Source organism: Hypanus sabinus, chromosome X1 (genome assembly GCF_030144855.1).
Source record: "Hypanus sabinus isolate sHypSab1 chromosome X1, sHypSab1.hap1, whole genome shotgun sequence".
In the NCBI taxonomy this organism is placed as follows: domain Eukaryota; kingdom Metazoa; phylum Chordata; class Chondrichthyes; order Myliobatiformes; family Dasyatidae; genus Hypanus; species Hypanus sabinus.
Window position 1 is genome coordinate 17,560,697 of NC_082738.1, and position 23,640 is coordinate 17,584,336.

At 41.3% G+C, this 23,640-nt stretch overlaps 1 protein-coding gene across 1 annotated transcript; it reads right to left on the reverse strand.

The window, feature by feature from the left end:
• Positions 1 to 4,360: 4,360 nt before the first annotated feature.
• On the reverse strand, positions 4,361 to 11,448 carry LOC132384650 (tubulin alpha chain). Its single transcript, XM_059955976.1, has 4 exons — positions 11,298 to 11,448; positions 9,851 to 10,073; positions 9,619 to 9,767; positions 4,361 to 9,531 (listed from the first exon to the last, which is right to left on the reverse strand). The coding sequence occupies exons 1-4, from the start codon at positions 11,298 to 11,300 to the stop codon at positions 8,551 to 8,553; spliced, it is 1,356 nt and encodes a 451-aa protein (XP_059811959.1). The 5' UTR covers positions 11,301 to 11,448; the 3' UTR covers positions 4,361 to 8,550.
• Between the last annotated feature and the right edge of the window lie 12,192 nt (positions 11,449 to 23,640).

Genomic DNA, 23,640 nt, shown 5'->3' on the forward strand with positions numbered 1-23,640 from the left:
CTGTCAGATTGCATGGGGATCGTGAGTGAACAGTCCTTTTCAAGACCAGCCACAAATTCTTAACTGGATTGAGGTCTGGACTCTGACTTGCCAACTCCAGGACATTAACTTTGTTGTTCTTTAGCTATTCCTGTGTAGCTTTGGCTTTATGCTTGTGGTCATTGTCTTGCTGAACAACAAATCTTTTCCCAAGTTGCAGTTCTCTTGCAGACTGCATCAGGTTTTAGAACGTAGAACATAGAATAGTTTTCTATGTTTTAATTGTTTTCCTCCAACATTTCGCTTTATTTTGCTGCATTCATTTTACCCTCTACCTTCACAAGCCTTCCAGGACCTGCTGCAGTGAAGCATCTCCACATCATGATGCAGCCGCCACCATGTTTCACGGTAGGGATGGTGTGTTTTTGATGATGTGCTGTGCTTGGATTATGCCAAACATAGCATTTAGTCTGGTGACCAAAAAGTTCAACTTTGGTTTCATCAGACCATATAACCTTCTTCCAGCTGACTTAAGTCTCTCACATGCCTTCTGGCAAACTTGAGCCAAGATTTCATGTGAGGTTTTATCGACAGTGGCTTTCTTATTGACACTCTCCCATTAAAGCTGCAACTGGCAAGGCACCTGGGTTACAGTTGTTGTATGTGCAGTCTCTCCCATCTGAAGCTTGTAACTCCTCCAGAGTTGCCATAGGTCTCTTGGTGGCCTCCCTCACTAGTCTCTTTCTTGCACACTCACTCAGTTTTTGAGGATGGCCTGCTCAGGGCAGATTTACAGCTGTGCCATATTCTTTCTGTTTCTTGATGATTGACTTAACTGTACTCACAAGGGATATTCAGTGACTTGGAAAATTTCTTATATCCATCTCCTGACTTGTTATTTTAAATAACCTTTTCACAGAGTTGCTTGGAGCGTTTTTTCATCTTCATGGTGTAATTTTTTGCCAGGATACTGATCCATCAGCAGTTGGACCTTCCAGATACAGGTGTATTTTTACTGCAATCAACCGAAACACATTGACTGAACACAGGTCTCCAAAAACAGATCTCCAATTAACCAATTATATGACTTTGGTGTGTCATTTTAAAGGGGGGGGGGTGTGGTAAATACTTATGCAATCAAATATTTTGTGTTTTATATTTGTAATTAATTTAGATCACTTTATAGACATCTGTTTTCACTTTGACTTTTGATCAGTCAAAAAAAGACAAATTAAATCCACTGTGATTCAATGATGTTAAACAATAAAACATAAAATCTTCTGGGAGGGGGTGTGGTTGAATACTTTTTATCAGCACTGTAATTACTATAATAAAGACCTCACCAAAGATATGTCAACCATTTGACCACCACACAAGGTTGCTTAGATCCAGAAAAGAGGTCTTGAACTTAAATATTACATTTAAGTATTTTTAATATCAATAATTTATGTTGTGGACAGGTTTGATGAAACCATAAAATATTGATTTATTATTTTCTTAAATTTGGGTTTTGATTGTCATAAATGCCTGTACTTTAAACACATTAGTGTTACTGTGCATGGGGGATTTATGAGGAACTTGCCAGGGCTGAAGAATTATGGCTATGAGGAAAGATTGGGTAGCCTGGCATTGTTTTCTCTGGAACATTGGCCAATGTTTGACTTATGGAAGTGTACAAAATTATAAGGCTTAGACTGGGTGAATGGAAACACCAACTTCACTGAGCAGAGAGGGAAGTGGTGGTGGATTCTAATTGTAGGGAAGCCAAGGACTCTTCACCCCCCCAACTTTTTTGGTAGGAGGGATTTGCTACATGGGGCCAGGAAGGTTTGCTGAATTTTGAAATACTCATTGCATTTAAAAAGTACTTGAATTAAGACTAGGAACTCAGCAGGAAACTGGCCAGCATAAACTGGCGTGACTCATGGCAGCCAGAAATACAGAACCCCACAAGGCAGTGGAACTGAAACCTGAACTAAGGCAACACTTTAAAATTGTATCACCAGACTGAAATGAAGAGACTTGTTGTGTTGAGCCACACTGGCTAAATTAGTTGTCATAACTTATCAAACAAGTACAGACATTAGACACTGCAGATGGTGGAAAGTGGAGCAACAAACCATCAGTTGGAGAAAGTTAATGGGTCTGGCAGCTTCTGTTGCAGTGGGGGGGGGGGGGAAGGAGGAATGAATGTTTCAAACTGAAAAGTTCCTTTTCCTCCAAATTCAGCTTGATATGCTGAGTTCCTCCACCAGATTGTTGCTTATTCTGCAAATGGCTGTATACTGTACAGTGCCTGTGCAAGTAAAGAACCTGAATTGTAAACAATCTAAGTAAAACGAGTTGTGGGGACTAACTTAATGCTAGACTTGGGTTTGTTTATTTGGATCAAATTGTGTTGCTAATGCAAAAACAAAAATACTTATCACAACATTTCACTGATAGTTTCATCACTGATGATCACCAAGTTTATACTGAATGAGTAAATCTGAAAATGGGTAGCAGTGCTCTTGAGGACACAATTAGTTGGTGATCATTAAACCAGTGATCCCAGCTGCAGAGTGTAGACATGCATTTACTCCATGGAGTGAAACCTGGATGAAATTTGACCGATTCCTTTCACAGCAAAATTCCCTTTTGATACTTGACCAAGGGTCAGGCTCAGTGATTGATCAAGAGATCTGATTGCACTGGGCTTGTAGAAAATCTGAATAATGGCAAAAGCACCTGAGAGGAAGAAAACTGGAAAAAATATTGCTCTACCAAGAGTGCTTTTCTTAAAGCATCACCCCTACTTGGGGTATAGGCAACCAACAGCAGCTCACCAGAGTCCCTAGGTATAGCCCATTTTTGAAGATCCTTCCTCTCTCAAGGATGAGGTCTTTGGAGCTTCTGTTGGCATGGGTTCTGATGGGTTGCTAGTCTTATGCCCAACCTTTCTCCTTTTGCAGCTGGGTTTGGGACCGTTGATGATGGATTTGGGTGCTCTCAAAGTTCATAATTCTCTAGCAAAAATCCCCAATAAGAGAGTCATTCAGCATTTTTGCAATACCCAGTGCAGCTTGATCTCATGACCATGTTCCCATCAAATGCAGTTTTCTTATTCCAACTTTATGTTCTTTTGCTTATTTAATTAATGATTTAGATTGCAAAGTTCAATATGAAAGGTACACTGTTGCAAAGATATCAATGGCAGGTTAACTAAATCCAGCATATGAATTATCACAACTGAACCTGCAATATCATTTACCTGTATAACATTTTAAAAATTCAGCTGCCTTTTTACATCCTTCCATTAGTTTTAATAAAAATTGCCATTTCATGCTGGATACCCATAGTCCATGGGAATGTAGATCAATGTTTATATAAAAATTATTTTTAAAAGGGAAACATTGTCCATAAATATATAGGTTCCCTCCCAAAGATGTAGTGGTTAATTGTTCATTATAAATTGTCCTACAATTAGGCTAAAGAGCCTGTTTTCCACAGTATTAAAAAAATTAAAATAGGTCCTTAATACATTTCACTATTTTGATGTACATGAGAATAATAAAGTGGATTTTAAATTTTATTCTTTAGTAGAATTAGTGGACAACCATTTGCACCTCACTTGTGTTCTCTACCTTTCAGTTAGATCATAATCTAATGTGTCACTGTTTCCATCAAAATTAAGGTTTTTTTTCTTGATCTTCAGCAACAGGGCATCCACAATTCAGTTTTAAAGATTTCCCATCTATTAGTCTTGTATGAGTTCTGTATGTTTCAATGACCTCATTGCATTACTGTGAGTTTTGAGTATAGAGGACTATGGTTCAAGTGTAGCAGGGTGAGAACAAGGCAGATTAGATGGGTGTAAGGGCCCCATTTCTGTGCTGTAGTTTGAGAATGTGTCAACAGCTGTTTCTATATGTATAGTTGCAGTGTAACCTCTTCTATTGCCTACTTTCATGTGCATGAATCCTCAAGTATATTATTTTCTCTTCCTCCCACCCCCTACAGCAGACAAGTTCATTTCTTTCTCCACTCCCCCTGCCAAATTAAATCTAGGCATAGTGTTCATATTATGGGTGAACTTCCAGTTTGTCCTCAAATGGTTTAATTATAAATCAAGCCATTGCACTTAGTAATATCTGAAAACATGCCAAGTGGGTGAAGAGTAGGAATATTAAAATCAGTTTGGACTATAAATGATCATAGTCCAGGAGCAAAAGGTTTACTTTCAAGTAAAAAATAATTATGACCTGTCTACCCAGCCCAAATTCAATTACATAGTTATACATCACTGATGCATAATACCTAGAGTAAATTTGAGATCTCACTTCTACCCAAAACTACAATAAGGCAAAATTAGTGTGAGAAACACAGCAAGACATCAATTGGGTAGTTCTTTTAAGCTCCTTTATTGCATCAGACATGGTTATGCATAGACACAAGCAAACATGATCACAGATCAAAGACAACCATAAAGATTACATACAGTGCCTTGAGAAAATATTCAGCCCCCCCCCCAACTATTTCACATTTTAGTCATTTTCCAAATCAATTGAAATAGGATTTGAGCAAATCAGTTTGCCCCGCCAGCAAGCTTAAACTAGGAAGCTCATCTGGCAGCGTACTTTGGATCTTTGTCCTGAAAGGGGACAGCTTCTTTAAAGAGCCTTACCTCATACTAACCAACAGGTGGAGTATTCAAAATCATTTTCAACCTCACTGCTATGGCAATAGTCCCCCTCCCCTCAAGGCAGCAACAATTATACCAGTGCTCAAGAATAACGTGAGCTGCCTTAATGACAGTAGCAGTCACATCTAGAGTGATGAAATGCTTTGAGGTTGGTCATGACTAGACTGAACTCCTGCCTCAGGAAGGACCTGCAATTTCCCTATAGCCACAATAGGTCAAAAGGCAGATGCAATCTCAATGGCTCTCAACCACCTACTTCTGGATGCTGTTAACACCATTATTCCTACAATCCTGATTGACAAGTTACAGAACCTGGGCCCAAGCCTCCCTCTGCTTTCCTAACTGAAAGACCACAATCTGTATGGATTGGTGATATCCCCTCACTGACAATCAACACCAGTGGATCTCATGGATGCACACTTAACTCACTGTTCTACTCTCCATATCCATGGCTGCAGCTCAGCACAACTCCAATACCATCTAAAAAAAATTTGCTGATTAACCATTGTTAGGAGAATCTGAAATATACCAATTAGTGGTGACCAATCACCTTGCACTTGTAAGACAAAGGAACACATACCAATTCTCAGAGGGTTCAGAAATTGGGAAACTGAGCAGTTTCAAATTCCTGGGAGTCAAGATTTCTGATGGCCTAACTTCAACAATAAAGGCAATGTGGTTTTGTGAAAGACAAAGGTACAAAAAGATACAAGCATTTGATAAAGTACAATAAGTTATTTGAATTACAGGAAACTAGATCTAGATTTGAAAGACCTCCGCCTAATCAGAAATCTGTACTGGGAACAAACTGCTGCTGTAATAAGAGTGAAAAGCAAGTTAATTTACGAAAAATTGAGAGGCATTAGACAAGGGTGTGTTTTCTCCCCTGATTTGTTTAATGTGAGTGAAGCGAAATTACAAAAATAAGACATCCTGGGAATCAAAGTTGGTAGTGAAAACATCAATTTTGATATGCAGATGATACTGTTAATTGCAAGTACAGAGGACAAACTACAAAAGTTAATTGATATAGTTGAAGTGCAAGAATGGGTGTATCAATTGCAAAAAGACAATGTATGGTGATATCCAAAAGCAGAATCCTATCTGCAGGCTGTGAATAAACAGGGAAGACAAGTACAGACCTTTGCTACTTAGGAAGCTGGATAACATCAAATGGCAGGTGCAACATGGGTATCAAAAGAATAGGGATGGCAAAAGACACCTTTACAAGAATGAAGAGTATACTAACCAACACTAAATTAGACATGACCTGCCTCAGTACTGAAATGTTACATTTATCCAGTTATGTTATATTATACAGTTATGTATGTTATATGGCTCAGCATGTTGGACAATATCTAGTAACAAATAAATTGAAGCAGCAGGGATGTGGTTTGAGGATGCATAGAATATCATGGACAATGAATATCTAACAAGGATGTCATGAACAGCAAGCACAAAGAAAATGTACAATATCATGAAAAGGCAATGCAACTTCTTTGGGCATGTGATTAGGAAAGTGTTAGAATGCATGACAGATTGAAGGGAAGAAAGCAAGAGGAAGGCAAAGACCAGTGATGGAGACAGCAGCCAAGATCCACTTGACCCAAAACAGGAGAGTGGGGGCCATGGCAGTCTAAGCTCAAACTGGGGAATGGCACCTGATAAAGGCAAGACAGTGACTATACTTCATTAGGAGTCTGAAGAGATTTGGTATGACAAAAACTTAAATATGTACCAAGAGAGCATTCTGAAACCCACTATCAAGGGACTAAATAACTACAGGCCTGTTGCTTTGACATCTGTGGTCATGAAGTCCTTTGAAAGACTAGTGTTGGCTCACCTGAAGGACATCATGGGCCCCCTGCAGTTTGCTTATCAGGTAAATAGGTCAGTGGATGATGCCATCAACATGGTACTACATTACGTTCTACAACACAGACAACCCAGGAACTTCTGTGAGGGTCCTGTTTGTTGACTTCAGCTCAGTGTTTAACACCATCCCAGAAATCCTCCACTCCAACTCACCCAGCTTACTGTCTCCCCCCACCATCTGTCAGTGGATCACAAGCTTCCCGACTGACAGGGTGCAGCAAGTGAGGCTGGGGAGCATCATCTCTAGCACCTGGACAATCTGTACCGGTGCCCCCCAGGGATGTGTGCTCTCCCCACTGCTCTTCTCCCTTTACACTAATGACTGCACCTCACAGGATCCATCAATTAGCCAAATACACTCAAGACTGCGGAGATGACAGTGGACTTCAGGAGGAGCCCCCCCCCCCCCCAATAACTATCAACAGTAGTCTGCTGTGGAAACCTTCAGATTTCTGGGTGTCAATCTCCCAGGACCTGAAGTGGACACCCAACGTGGACACTCTTAACAAAAAGGCTCAGCAGAGGTTGTATTTCCTACATCAACTCAGGAAGTACAACCTGTCTCAGGAGCTGCTGATTCAATTCTATTTGGGAATAATCCAGTCTGTTCTGTTTGTCCATCACTGTCTGGTTTGGATCAGCTACCAAACAAGACAAGAATAGACTTCAAAGAACCGTCAGGGCTGCGGAAAGGATTATTGGTGTGAAGCTGCCCTCGATCCAGGACTTGTATGCATCTAGAGTCAGGATGCAAGCAAGCAGCATGATTGTAGACCCATCACACCCTGGACATCACCTGTTCCAACTCCTTCCTTCTGGTAGGCACTTTAGATCACTGTATTCCAGGACAAATAGGTACAAGAACAGTTTCTTTCTGTATGCCATCAGTCTTATGAACACTTGAATTTTAGTCCATTATAAATCAAGTCCACCTGTACATTCAATTCAGTTGATGACTTTGCACTATAGTTTTTGTCTGCTTTTAATTCTGTGCAGAGAGTTCAGGGAAACTGGCATCAAATTCCCTGTATGTGTCTTCATACTTAGCGATAAAGGATTCTGATATGCGAGTCTAGGGCTATTGCACAGGGTCATAAATTTAGTCTGCTCCATCTGGGTCATTAGCCTACAAAGTACCCAAGACATCTTCAAGGAGCGATGTCTCAGAAAGGCAGCATCCATTATTGAGGACCCCCAGCACCCAGGGCATGTCTTTCTCACTGTTACCATCAGGTAGGAGATACAGGAGCATAAAAGGCACACACTCAGCGATTCAGAAACGGCTTCTTCCCCTCTACCATCTGATTCCTATATGCACATTGAACCCATGAACACTACCTCATTTTAAAATATATATTTGTTTTGCATGATTTTTAATCTATTAATTATACATACACTTTAATTGATTCACTTATTCATATTTTATTTCTTCTATACTATGTATTACATTGAACTGATGCCAAGTTTACAAACCCTACTCAGATCAAAAGAAAATCCATCATTCAGTAACCCACTCAGTCCTGACCTGAACCCTCAAGAATACCTCTAGCAAGATTGCTAACTACTGACTTCTCAACTAAGCTGGCACACCTTGTGCAATTTTGCAAAGGGGTAAATCTTGCCCCATCACATTGGGTAAGTCTCCATTAGCTTTGCACAAAGACTACTGGCTGTGAGCTGGTTCAGCTAAGTACTGAGCAAATCAGATAACTATTTTTGAACAGCTAACATTTTTGAATTTGTAGCTTTTCACTTCATGATTTTCTGGGCTCTGTGAAAGGAATGCAATTCATAAATAATTCTTAGTAACTGATAAAAATCCTTGTTGGTAAAACTCAATGTGAATAAAGGATTGGGAGTTGAATACTTTTAAGGCACTGTATTCTACAGTATAGTACCAAGTTGGCACCATTTCTAACACCCTGGTTGTGTAACATCACTCAATAGCCAAACACTGGAATGAACCAAGCCCAGAGCTTCAGAACATGCTTTTGTGAATTGACAGTAATGTGAAGTTAATATTCTTCCCCTTCCTCTTCCCCTTCTCCCTCCACTGAATCAACACCCACTTCTTCATAATCCTTCTCCAGAGCAGCCATATCTTCACGAGCTTCTGAGAATTCTCCTTCCTCCATACCCTCACCAACATACCAATGAACAAAGGCACGCTTGGCATACATCAGATCAAACTTATGGTCCAGGCGAGCCCAGGCTTCAGCAATAGCTGTGGTGTTGCTCAGCATGCACACGGCACGCTGTACTTTAGCCAGGTCACCTCCAGGGACCACAGTGGGAGGCTGGTAGTTGATGCCAACCTTGAAACCAGTTGGACACCAATCCACAAACTGAATGCTACGTTTGGTTTTGATAGTAGCAATGGCTGCATTGACATCTTTTGGCACAACATCACCACGATAAAGGAGGCAGCAGGCCATGTACTTGCCATGGCGAGGGTCACATTTGACCATCTGGTTAGCTGGCTCAAAGCAAGCATTGGTGATCTCAGATACTGAAAGCTGCTCATGGTATGCTTTCTCAGCAGAGATAACTGGGGCATAGGTGGCCAATGGGAAGTGGATACGGGGATATGGCACCAAGTTGGTCTGGAACTCTGTCAGATCAACATTCAGGGCACCATCAAAGCGGAGGGAGGCAGTGATGGAGGACACTATCTGGCTAATGAGGCGGTTCAGATTGGTGTAAGTGGGTCGCTCAATGTCAAGGTTTCTGCGGCAGATGTCATAGATGGCTTCATTGTCAACCATGAAAGCACAATCTGAGTGCTCCAGGGTGGTGTGGGTGGTTAGGATGGAATTGTAGGGCTCTACTACAGCTGTTGACACTTGGGGAGCTGGGTAGATGGAGAATTCAAGCTTGGATTTCTTGCCATAGTCAACTGACAGGCGCTCCATCAGCAAGGATGTAAAGCCAGAGCCAGTGCCACCACCGAAGCTGTGGAAGACCAGGAAGCCCTGGAGACCTGTGCATTGGTCAGCCTGTGGAAGACAAGGGCACATTTAGTCATTTGCATCCAAATACACTCCAGCACAAGCACATTTCCAGACATCAGCACAAACACCTACCAATTTGCGGATTCTGTCCAGAACCAGGTCAATGATCTCCTTGCCAATTGTGTAATGGCCACGGGCATAGTTATTGGCTGCATCTTCTTTCCCAGTAATGAGTTGCTCAGGATGGAAGAGCTGGCGGTAAGTACCAGTACGAACCTCATCTGCAGAGGAAGCAAGGTTTTTTCAGTCTCAGTCACACATTATTAAATGAATAGGAATGATGGAATAAGCAAGCGGCACCTACCTATCACGGTTGGTTCCAGGTCTACAAACACAGCTCGGGGAACATGCTTTCCTGCTCCTGTCTCACTGAAGAAAGTGTTGAAGGAATCATCTCCACCTCCAATGGTCTTGTCACTGGGCATTTGGCCATCAGGCTGGATGCCATGTTCCAAGCAGTACAGCTCCCAGCAGGCATTGCCAATCTGGACACCAGCCTGGCCAACGTGGATACTGATACACTCACGCTGTGGACAAAAACGGAAAGCAAACAACAAACAATTTAAGCTGCTACAAGCGGTGCATGACTGGAAACAATCGTTTGCTGCAATTCCAGCAGCCCAATTTGGAAAATGTAAAATTCAAACATTTAATTCAAAATAAAGTAGTATCTGCATATTCCGAAAATCAAAACTATTCGCCCTGTGATTTTAAACTGGGATAAGCGCATCCTTACTAGCGAACGGGCAAGGCGATGCGCTCGCAGGAATAAACGCGTCGAAACAAAGGACGGTGGGAGGTGTAGTTCAACAGCGCCTCCCAACGACACACTCGTGTCTGGAAAAACTGCCTTGCCCACAATCCTTTGCGCAATGCGGCAACAATATGCCAGAGATATCCGCCATTTTACACCCAGGCTCTTTGCCGCTAATCTTTTTTAACTAGAAAAAGATTCCTGCAAACACTTGCTAGGTGGAAATGCAACAGTCACCATAGTGCTGAGCGAAACAGTGCGGCTGAAGCCAATTGAGAACTATGCCGCCAGGGTAGAGCAAAATTTAACCACGCCACGACGCTAAACAGCAATCATACACGCGGGATGATTTCAAAAGGGGGATTCGGACTGCGGAAAACGATTCCGATCACGTCCAGCCGTCATCCTCCTAACTACTTGGTACTTCAGACGAAGAGGGGTTTTACACGACATAGTCGCCCACTCCCGCGCTTTTGCTAAGGCAAGTAAACGTTAGTAAGGTTTCTGGCGCGCTCTAAACGCGTACAGCTGGCGAATGCCAGCCAGATTTGAGGGGGGGGGGGGGGGGGGAAGAAACTCACTTCCAGAGGGGTTTAGCTTCCTTTCAAACGGGAGTGTTCCTACCCTCCCAATCAGCATCACAATGTCTGAATGTCTGCTACCTGCATGGTATTACATACGGTAATACCACGCGGGAGGCCAAGGAGACTTCATATGAGGATATAATTGCAAACAAAGAATACATTTGCATTTTGGCAAGATTATTGTCTTAAGAATTAAGAAACGAAATAGCTGGGATAAGATTTTTTAACAATTATAATAATCAATTTCAGCTAAAACTTAATACTACAATCATATTTTTATACAAGCTAGGTAAATTACTTTTAACCCCAAATTTAGTGCAATGTTGATAATCGAATTTGGATAATAAAATATTACTGCAGTAATATGACTACTAATCTAGTCTTAACTAAAGTAGATTTTAAGCAATACTCACCATATTTTTCAAATTATATTAGCTATGAAGATGAACCTACAAAAAAAAGACTTGTTACTTTGCTCGACAGTAACGAGTCGATATAAGTAACCGAATGAGAGAGCTAGTGGCGGCTACGTCCCTTTTATATCCGAGGAGGCGGGCCCACGCGCGATTCTTTCTTGCTATTAGCTACAAGGAAGATGCAAGGCGGGAGATGATGTAAGCTAAAGTTTGATTGGGTAAGTGTCCCTATTCTGAAACACGTCAGCTTTTAACGGTTCGAATCCCGCTAAGGAGGTGCCGCGCGGAAAAAAAAATCTGCTGCAGAATGTGCTAGAAAAGGGGGCCAGTACTTCCTTTGCGTATCGTTTGAACAAATGGTGAGATTTAGAGTAGAATTTTTTTTATTTCCCATTATAGTCCTGCTCTTCGAACATAATTGTAATCCTGTATATCTCTTTATGTTGATTCAGGGATGAAAACTTGAGGAAAGATACCAATCAGTTACTAATTCAGGTAGTTAAGATAATCACGTCTTTGCTGAAGGATGAAAGGGAAAACAAGCTTAAGGGCCAATGGTAGATTTAATATATGAACATATTAAATAATGAAATCCCTCTCTGCAGTCATCTGCATTATGGGCGTGGATGAGCGAAACTGCAGAATGTAGGCTATGAGAAAAGCAATTTGACCGAGCCCGCAGTTGTTGCAGAATTTACTTCACACCCCTATCACGTATTCTGACTCATTTTTAAAGAATGTCAAAAAGAACTGACACTTCGCCGTATATTTGCAATTAAATTCTCGCTCTAAATCATTGTAATTTTACGTCTGTATTTGCTGCAGTACAAAACTTGCTAAATTGAAAATGTTTCTAAATCCACAACGCTGCGAGATTTTAGTGTAGGTTACATAAAAATGGAGGTATGGGATGAAAAACTGCGCGCTTTCCTTGTCTTCCTTTAACAAAGAGGAGACTTTTTTGGTGAGTTAATAAGGCACCGTTGTGTATTAGGCTTTTGGTTAATCGATTCTGAATTTGAGATTTCGGATCCCAGAACCATTGTAAAGATTTAAAGACGGAATCTCGAAAACCTCGAACTATAAAATTATATAGATGAAGGAAACAACTAACCGTCAATTATTAAAGTAACCTTTTTGGATTGTATCTAAGAATCCTAAAGATCTATTTCCCGTGAAGATTATTTGATACTTATGTACAGCTTATCGTTAGTCCACTGTACATGTATACATCGTGGCATATATTTGAAGTTTTGTTTTATTGTATCTTATTCCTTTCATGTTGGGATCATAAGAGATGCCTTGAAACTCCATTGGAGTATCACAGTGCGGCTTTTAGGCAAAAAAAATTCGTGCCCTACAAATTGGTTAAGAGCTAAAGAAATAGGATTGTGAACGAAGGAAATGCAGCAGACAATCTCTGTCGATGCTTTCGCTAAGATACATCACACTAAGTTGCTTCAGAGGATGGACATAGTGCTTAATAGAAATACTGTACATTGTATTTCAAATTGGCTGCAGTCTTGCACCTGCTTTTTCTCAAAAATATATATTTGCTCATAACATTTATAGATGTATAATACAATATATGAAATAATTATCATTCATAGTGCAACATATTTTTATGTCCAGCACAAGGCATTTAGGATGTTTTCTCTATTTACATGCAATGTTATTTTGACACTATTTAATAGGACATTATTTCCCTTACAGGCATTTCAATACAATCAACAAAAGGGTTTCAGCCCCTTAATTTACAATGATGGGAGGACCCCAAGCTGTTAGTATTCTGCTTGGCCCCTCTCTGGCAGCTGCACACATTTCAACATATTTCTCAGTGCAATATCTTGTATTTGGGAATGAGATGGTCTGTGACATTCAGTCAAGGGCATTTCCTTGCAATGCAAAGGCAGCAGGTTTCAGCCAGACCCAAAGGCATCTTTCACTGAGTTGATAATCTTTCAGCAGCAGCAGCTGGTGTTTGTCTTACTGTCCCTTAGTGTTATGCAGCTGTTTGGGACAATAAAGACCTTTGCATCCCTTTCCGGACCTCTGCAAACGTGCATTTCAGAAGGAGATGGATGATGGTGTCACTCTCATTGGTGCCACCTTAAAGGCAGTGTATAATAGGGAGTTGCGGAAAATGGGGAGCGGCTTTCTCACCATTACCTAAGTAAGACCTTAATGCTTATTTGTGAATTCTAATGATATGGCATTCTGCCGTATGATTTTGGCAGTGTGCTCAGGGCACTATCTGACAGGATTCACTATTTCCTGTCTCCTGTGAAGCATTGAGGACATTTCATGCAGAACATTATCTGGATGACTTGTGATGAGTGTTTTACTGCAGAAACCTCTCAGATGATGTAGTATGGTCCAATTGAGTGAAACCCTCTACAGTAGTGCAGCTTCTGGTCAAAGCTTCTACAAATATGTAAGGAGAAAAGATTGGCAGAAGTTAATGAGTACCAGACAGAAGAGAAAATACACAGGAAATCAAAGTTCAAAGTACATATACATCACCATATACTGCCTGAAGATTTGTTTTCTGGCAGTCATTCACAGTCAATACAAAGAAAACAATAGAATTGATGAAGAACTACTCACGAACAAAGACAACAAACAACCAGTGTGCAAAAGACAAGTTGAGCAAATATAAAAGAACAAAATAAGAATAATAGATAAATAAGTAACAAATAATATTGAGACCATGAATTATGGATCCTTGAAAGTGAGACTGTAGGTTGTAGAATCAGTTCAGTGTTGGAGTGAGTGAAATCATCCACTGTGGTTCAGGGGTAATAATGCGATAGGTCTCTACTTATGGAGTAATATTGAGTGGTGTGTTTATGCACGGGGGGGGGGGGGGGAGGCCAAAAGTCAAAGGTAAATTTGTTATCAGAGTACATATATGTCACCATATATCCTTCCTTGAAATTTGTTTTTGCAGGTGTTTACAGGAAAATAAATACAATAGAATTTATGAAAAACTATACATAAACAAAGACAAATAACTAATTGCAAAAGAAGAAAAATAATGCAAAAAATTTAAAAAAAAGTAAGTAAGTAATACTGAGAACATGAGTTGTCGAGTACTTGAAGATAAATCAATAGGCTGAGGAGTCAGTTCAGAGTTGAGGTGAGTGACATTATCCACTCTGGTTCAGGAGCCTGATAGTTATAGGGTAATAAATGTTCTTGTAGCTGTAGTATCTGACCTGAGGCTCCTGTATCACCTCTTTGATGGCAGCAGCAAAAAGCGATAATGGCCTGGATGGTGGCAGACTTTGATGATAGATGCTCCTTTCTGCGACAGCATTCCTTGTAGATGTGCTCAGTGGTGGGGAGAGCTTTACCTGTGATGGTCTGAGATGTATGTACTACCTTTTGAAGGCTTCTCCATTTAAGAGTATTGGTGTTTCCATACCAGGCCATGGTGCAACCAGTCAGTATACTTTCCACCGTGCAACTATAGAAGTTTGTCAAAGTTTTAGATGGCATGCCAAATCTTTACAAACATCTAAGAAAGTAGAGGCACTGCCTTGCCATTCTTTATAATGACACTTATGTGCTGGATCTAGGACAGATCCATTGAAATAAATCAAAATGGTATGTTGCCTCCCTGGTGCCAGAATCAGGGATGTCTCCGATTGGGTCTGTGACATTCTCAAAGGCGAGGGTAAGCAGCCTAAACTCTTGGTACATATTGGCAACAAGGATATAGGTAGACAAGGTAAGGAGGTCCTAAAGGGAGATTTAGGGAGCTCAGTGGAAAGTTGAGAAAGAGGACATCCAGGGTAGCAGTCACTGGATTGCTGCCTGTGCTACCTGTTAGTGAGGGTAAGGATAGGATGATTTGGCAGGTGAATGTGTGGCTGATGAACTGGTGCAGAGGGCAGGGGTTCAGATGTATGGATCATTGAGATCCCTTCTGGGGAAGGTACAACCCGTACAAAAGAGACAGGTTACACATGAACCTGAGGGGGGACCAATATCCTTGCGGGCAGGTTGGCTCTGATTGTTCGGGTGGGTTTAAACTAATTTGGCAGGAGGATGGGAACCAGAGAGATGGTGCTGAAAGTGAGGCAATGATAATCAAATTCACCCCTAAAATTTGCGTAGGAGAAGCTAAAGTCAGTTGTATCAGTATTATAGTGGAGTAAAGGGAATTACAGAAGCTTGAGAGAGGAGTTGACCAGAACACTGGCAGGGATGACGGCAGAGCAGCAATAGTTGGAATTTCTGAAAGCAATTAATATATGTATGTGTGTGTGTATATATATATATATCCCAAAGAGGAATAAGTATTGTAAAGGGAAGATGACAAGAAAAGTCAAAGCCAAAGAGAGGGCATGTAATGGAGCAAAAATTAGTGAGAAGTTAGAAGATTGGGAAGCTTTTAAAACCCAACAGAAGGCAACTAGAAAAGTCATGAAGAATGTAAAGATGGAACACACAAGTAAGCTAGCCAATAATATTAAGGAGGATACCAAAAGTTTCTTCAGCTACATAAAGTATAAAAGAGAGGCGAGAGTGGATATTGAACTGCTGGAAAATGATACTAGGGAGGTAGTAATGGTGGGACAAAGAAATGGTGGACAAACTGATTAAATATTTTGCATCAGTCTTCACTGTGAAAGACACTAGCAGTGCGGTGGAAATTCCAGGTGTCAGGAGTCATGAAGTGTGTGAAGTTAACATTGCTAGGGATAAGGTTCTTGGGAAACTACAAGGTCTGAGGGTAGGTTAGTCACCTGGACCAGACGGGGTACACTCCAGGGTTCTGAAAGAGGCGGCTGAAGAGATTGTGGAGGCATTAGTGATGATCTTTAAGTATACATCTTCAAGAATCACTGGATTCTGGAATAGTTCCAGAAGAATGGAAAAGTGCAAGTGTCACACCATTTTTCAAGAAGGGAGAGAGACAGAAGAAAGGAAATTATAGGTCAGTTAGTCTGATCTCAGAAGTTGGGAAAATGTTGGAGCTGATTGTTAAGAACGTGGTTTTGGGGTACTTAGAGACACATGATAAAGTACGCCGTAGTCAGCATGGTTTCCTCAAGGGGAAATCTTGCCTGAGAAATCCGTTGGAATTCTTTGAAGAAATGGCAAGCAGGATAGACAAATTGGTTCATGTTGTGTACTTGGATTTTCAGAAGGCCTTTAACAAGGTGTCATACATGAGGCTACTTAACAAGTTAATAACCCATGGTATTACAGGAAAGGTACTAGCATGGATTGGCTGATTGGCAGGAGGCAAAGAGTAGGAATAAAGGGAGTCTTTTTTGGTTGGCTGCTAGTGACTAACTGTTCCACAGGGGTTTGTGTTGGAACAGTCTCTTTTTACATGAAATGTCAATGATTTGAATGGTGGAATTGATGGCTTTGTTGCAAAGTTTGCAGAAAATACAAAGGTTGGTGGAGGGGCAGGTAGTGTTGAGGAAGCAGAGAGGCTGCAGAAGGATTTAGACAGATTAGGAGAATGGGCAAAGAAGTGGAAGATGGAATACAGTATCAGGAAGTGCATGGTCATGCACTTTGGTAGAAGAAATGAAAGGATTGACTATTTTCTAAATGGAGAGAAAATACAAAAAATCTGAGCCGCAACGGGTTGAGTCTGTAGTAAAGAAAGCAAATGCAATGTGACGACTAGAATATAAAAGCAAGGTGTAATGTTGAGACTTTATAAAGCACTGGTGAGGCCTCACTTGGAGTATTGTGAGCAATTTTGCCCCTTATCTCAGAAAGGATGTGCTGAAACTGGAGAGGGTTCAAAGGAGGTTCATGAGAATGATTCCAGGATTGAATGGCTTGTCATATGAAAAGCAATTGATGGCTCTGGGCTTGTATTCACTGGAATTCAGAAGAATGAAGGGTGACCTCATTGAAACCTACTGAATGTTGAAAGGCCTTGACAGAGTGGGTGTTGAGAGGATGTTTTCTATGGTGGGGGAGTGTCAGACCAAAGGACACAGCCTCAGAATAGAGGGACGTCCTTTTAGAACAGAGATGAAGAAGAATTTCTTTAGGCAGAGAGTGATGAATCTGTGGAATTCGTCGTCACAGCTGTGGAGGCCAAATTTTATGTATACTAAAAGCAGAAGTTGATAGATTCTTGATTGGTTAGGACATGAAGGGATACACGGGGAAGGCAGTAGATTGGGGTTGAGAGGAGAAATGACTAAGCAGACTCAATATCCAACTGGCCTAATTCTGCTTTTATATCTTATGGTCTTATAAATGATAACACCAAAAAATTTAAAGTTACTGACCTCCACCTCTGATCCCCTCATGAGATGGTCATTGAGGTAGGTTACCTGTTCTTCTTGGGCACTGGTATGATTGAAGCTGGTGGATACCTTAGACTGGGGAAGCGAGAGGTTAAAGATATCAGTAAACAGTCCAGCCATTTGATTAGCATAGGTATTCAATGCTCGACTAGGTACACCATCTGTGCCAGATGCTTTCTGTGAGTTCACCCTTCTGAAGGACGCTGTCATATCAGCCTAAGAGACTGAAGTCATGGGGTCATTGGGAGCTGTGAATGTCATGGGCCCAATCGGAGATGTCCCTGACCCTGACACCGGGGGGGGGCAACATATCATCCAGGTCTATTGTGTCCACAGAATCTCATGCTTACTTCTCTAACTACGGAATCCCTTATCACTACTGCAGTCCTCTTCTCTCCCTCATCCTTTCTGAGCCACAGCGCCAGACTCAGTGCCAGAGACACGGTCGATGTAGGTTGGGTAGTTGGTCCCCAGTAGGTCGTCCCCCTCAACAGTATACTTATTATTGAGGGTGATGGCCAAAGGGGTACTCTGTACTTGCTGCCCATTTCTCTTCCCTCTTCTGACCATTATTCTGTTGGTCAAAGCGAGCAGAAGATGTGGTGATCTCACCTGGGAGTGAAACCTTGTTATCACTTATGTCACTTGGTTTTACTTTGTAGGGACATAATAGCACTCAAGCCATGCCACAGCTGTCGAGCATACTTCAGTGATTCAAGTTTGATCTAGAATTGCCACTTCGTATGTGAGTTGGCTTTCCAGAGGTCTTACCTCTTGTACGTTACTTAGTTGTCAGCCTGAATGCCACCAATCTAGCCCTCAGCAGATTGCGAATCTCTTGGTTCATTCAAGACTTCTGGTTGGAAAAAAGTCTGAATGATTTTGTGAGGACACACTCTTTCATGAGTGCCTTTGTAAAGTTTGTGACAGCTGTGATGTATTCATTCAGATCCTCTGATGAATCTTTGAATCTGGCCCAGTCCACTGATTCGAAGCATTCCAGAGCCATTCCTCTACCTCTCACCACGCCTCTTTGTTGTCCATACATCTGGTATCTTCAAAGGTTCATTTATCAAAGCATGTATCTACATATAACACTGAAATTTGTCTTCTCCAGGTAACCACGAAACAAAGAAAGAACATGAAAGACATTTAGAGAAAAACATCAAACCCTCCTCACCCGCACAAAAAGGACAGCATCCCGATCATCAATCCCCAAACCCCCCCCCCACACACACAAAATGGAACAGAAACATCGACCTCCAAAAAACAACTCCTCCGCAGCACAAAAAAACTTAACAGAATTATCTTGCTCTTTAGCCTGTGATAGATATTCTCTCCGGGGCTCTCTCCGGGGCTTTCTCAGAGGGGTTTTAAGTTTTGCCAAGCTTGCTTTCTAAGCACACCAGCTGCCACTTGCCAAGTTCAAACAGATATGTAAACTTCCAACTAACGTTTTTTAGCCCCTGGTTGTAAACAGGAGCCGGTCTTCATTTCTTAAAGTGTAAATGTCAAGCAGTAATCTGTATGAAGTTAAAACAAAGCACTTAGCCAACAAACTCTGTTATATAGCGGATACTTAGTCTGTGAGAAGTAAGATTTATTGCACCTGATTTATTGCTGCTAGAGAGGTGCAGTACAAGACAATAGGTTATTTAATTTAGTTTGTTTCAAAACAGAAAACATTGACTAAGTTGCTTGATTCAAGAAAGCTTTCAGGACAGATGGATATTATAATTTAGTATATCAAGTAACTAATGCATTTATACAAACGGTACTTGGGAGTTTTATTTATTCAGAGGTTAGTTTTACAGTATTAATTATAGTTAGCTGAGATCTGTGTGAAGTCATCCAAGTGGCAAAAAAGTATGCATGTAGAGAGCAGTTGAAGCTTATTAGGAATGGGGTAAGGAAAATCAATATGCATGAAAGAAACATGGCGAACTAGAATCCTTCCATCTGGCTTTGATTTCTGCAACAGACAATTTTGTTTGTCTACATAGTTATGTCTTTTTAGTTTATATGAATTGTTCCTTTCTTTGAAATTCCTTTGTGTTTCAGAAATGGTTTATAATTTGGATATGTTTAAGATAGAAATCCACTGTAAATTTTGAATGTATTTTAAGAATGTTGTTCGGATTTAAACGTGTATCACTAAAAATAAATTAACTGTGTTTTAAACTACTTTGTCAGTTGGAAGTATTTTCTCCTTCGTAGGGAGAGGGGACTCACTGCTTGAATAGTGAGCATTGGCAGCTAAACTCACCATGGAGAATAGTCAGGGAAGTAAACCAGTTTTTGAAGTTTAGGTGATTACTGTATAATCTCCCTGTAGTGAGAGTACTCATGACTATTTATATCTGAAAGGGCTTGTGGTCTTTCTTTGAGTTCAGAACTTCACGGTCAGCAAACTGAATACCATCAGCAGCCTCTGCTTGTATGGCAGAAGGAGGACAGCCAGATGACCAGATTTCCCAAAATGGAGTCTAGAGATGGAATGATAGGCATTCCTGATCATGGTGTACAGGGATCAAGTGTGTTGGGACCCTTGGTGGTATGTTGATGATAATTGGGCAGAGGTTTCTTCAAGCAAGCCAATTCAAGGTCTATGGCCATTATGTGAAAGGTGTCAGGGTAGGCTGATTCTTGTTTGCTAATCCCAGCACGGAGTACAGTGGATTCAGGTTAATTGGGACACATCTGGTCCAATTAAGTGTATATCCAAATTAGCTGAAGTTTCATGGAAATAGTTAAAAAGATAGTAAAAAGTCAAACTTTCTCCATAATCACTCAGAGTTGAACTGCACGTGCATGTAACAAGAGCTGTATAACTCCTTCTACCATAGGCCACAAACTTATCAATCACCCCTGCTGTGGATCACTTCTGGAGGTCCAAGATGCTGACTTCCACAAAGAAGGATCTGTATGCTCCACGACCGCTGGAGTAAGTGTGTAAATGTAGGAGGGGGACAATGTTGAAAAATAAATGTGCTAGGTTTTCTAAAATTGACTCCGTCTATCTTAGGCCACAAACTTATCAATCACCCCTCGTATTTACAAACTGTCTACTCTAAGCAGTATAGTGCCTTATGGCCATGCAAGAGCATGCGTCTGACACTAGTTAAAAACAGTTCAGCAATAGTCTTCTGCCCCAGTTAAGCAGCATGGTGCTCCAAATAAACAAAGGGAATCCCAAAAGCAAACACGAGGAAATCTGCAGATGCTGGAAATTCAAACAACAACACACAAAATACTGGTGGAACACAGCAGGCCAGGCAGCATCTATCGGGAGAAGCACTGTCGACGTTTCAGGCCGAGACCCTTCGTCAGGACCTGAATCTTGGCCCGAAATGTCAACAGTGTTTCTCCCTATAGATGCTGCCTGGTCTGCTGTGTTCTACCAGCATTTTGTGTGTGTTGAAAGGGAATCCCAGCTATTTTCTTGATTAGTTTTTGTCCTTTAAGAGTTGTTCCAAATAAGTGGCTGCCACGATTAACTGATCGCCCAATTAACCAAAATCTACTGTCTGTTGAATACTTGCTTAACATCTGCCTTTAGTGGTATGTAAACTGCAGTCAGGCTTACAGAGAGGAGAACTGTCTCAGTAAGTATAATGGATGGCATTTAAACATTAGATGTTCCAGGTTGGGAGAAGAAGAGTGTGGGAAGACCGGTATGTCTGAGCATCACAAAATGTTCATCATGAAACAAAAATCCTGATCTTTTGCCTTCCCTGAATGTTCTGCAGGTCATTCATTCGGTAGATCAACAACCCCTCAGGCGTGATCACTTTATTCAGTGTGTCTTGAATGAACCATGTCTCAGTGAAACAGAACACAGCAATTCTTCATTTCCCTCTGATACAGTGATCTTGCCCTTGGGCCCTCTGTCTTGTTCTCCAGTGACTGTACATTAGCTGACAAGATTCTGGGTAGAGGAAGTTTTACACTCTGATGCTTAAGTCTTGCTTGAAGTCCTCCCTGCAAAGAAATTGAACAAGTAAGTTGTATCTGTATGAAAACAAAAAAAAAAGTCTCCTGGAAACTGTGAACTGGGAGCCGAAAGAAATTAGCATTAACAAAATGTATTGGGAGTAATTGATGGCAGTAAAATGGAGGGCAATTTAATTCCCCATTAAAGCCAATAAGAAATTTACATGTTTCAATTAATTTGGATAATAGTTGCCTGCCTAGGGTATCAAGAAGCAATACAGGACTTCATCCAGTGGGCATTAAATCTTTAGAATTTTCTACCTCAGGACTGTGGAGTCTCAGTATAAAGAGGGATTAAGGGATTTGTGGATTTTAAAGGAATCAAGGGTTAGTGCAGGAAAGACTGAGTTGAAAGATTAGCCATGGTCATGTTGAATGGCAGGGCAGGTGCATGAAATTGAATGGCATACTCCTGCTTCTATTTTTTATGTTCTTAAAACTGATTATTTTGCAACATAGATGACAGATGGGATCTCAGTACAAGTGACACTTGGTGTTGACAAACCCAAGATCAGTGTGCAGTGTGATGCAGCCACACATGAAGGTAGTCATCAGGTTAATGGCGTGTTGGGAACAGTTTTCCTCTTTTCTTTGGAACTTTGTATGTACATCACATTGTCTCTGCTATAGATAATATATTTTGGTCCTTCACAATAAGTGGAAGACAGTTCAGGTGACTGCTGCAGCACAGAAGTCTGGTATGAACCACACTTAAACCATGTACCAAAAAGATCAGAACACTTCACACCTGGAGCTAGTTCAAACTGTTTGTGAGTCCAAGCAGAAGACAGTGACATTGTCCATGCACAGGAAGGTTTTGACATCAACACCTTCCCTGGATAGAAAAATAGAAAATAGGTGCAGGAGTAGGCCATTCAGCCCTTCAAGCCTGCACCGCCATTCAGTATGATCATGGCTGATCATCCAACTCAGAACCCTGTACCTGCTTTCTCTCCATACCCCCGATCCCTTTAGCCACAAGGGCCATATCTAACTTCCTCTTAAATATAGCCAATGAACCGGCCTCAACTCTTTCCTGTGGCAGAGAATTCCACAGATTCACCACTCTCTGTGTGAAGAAGTTTTTCCTCATCTCGGTCCTAAAAGGCTTCCCCTTTATCCTTAAACTGTGACCCCTCCTTCTGGACTTCCCCAACATCGGAAACAATCTTCCTGCATCTAGCCTGTCCAATCCCTTTAGAATTTTATACGTTTCAATAAGATCCCCCCTCAATCTTCTAAATTCCAGTGAGTATAAGCCCAGTCGATCCAGTCTTTCTTCATATGAAAGTCCTGCCATCCCAGGAATCAATCTGGTGAACCTTCTCTGTACTCCCTCTATGGCAAGAATGTCTTTCCTCAGATTAGGGGACCAAAACTGCACACAATATTCTAAGTGCGGTCTCACCAAGGCCTTGTACAACTGCAGTAGAACCTCCCTGCTCCTGTACTCAAATCCTTTTGCTATGAATGCCAACATACCATTTGCCTTTTTCACCACCTACTGTACCTGCATGCCCACCTTCAATGACTGGTGTACAATGACACCCAGGTCTCGTTGCATCTCCCCTTTTCCGAATCGGCCACCGTTCAGATAATAATCTATTTCCCTGTTCTTGCAACCAAAGTGTATAACCTCACATTTATCCACATTAAATTGCATCTGCCATGAATTTGCCCACTCACTTAACCTATCCAAGTCGCCCTGCATCCTCCTTACAGCTAACACTGCTGCCCAGCTTCGTGTCATCCGCAAACTTGGAGATGCTGCATTTAATTCCCTCATCTAAATCATTAATATATATTGTAAACAACTGGGGTCCCAGCACTGAGCCTTGCGGTACCCCACTAGTCACTGCCTGCCATTCTGAAAAGGTCCCGTTTACTCCCACTCTTTGCTTCCTGTCTGCCAACCAATTCTCTATCCACATCAATACCATACCCCCCACCGTGTGCTTTAAGTTGCACACTAATCTCCTATGGGGGACCTTGTCAAAAGCCTTTTGAAAATCTAAATATACCACATCCACTGGCTCTCCACTATCCACTCTACTAGT

Excerpts from the sequence above, each read along its gene's own strand:
- LOC132384650 (XM_059955976.1), bottom strand. Across the intron at positions 9,768-9,850 it reads CCTGGAACCAACCGTGATAG|ATGAGGTTCGTACTGGTACT; the intron begins GTAGGTGCCGCT and ends CTTCCTCTGCAG. Across the intron at positions 9,532-9,618 it reads TGGACAGAATCCGCAAATTG|GCTGACCAATGCACAGGTCT; the intron begins GTAGGTGTTTGT and ends TGTCTTCCACAG.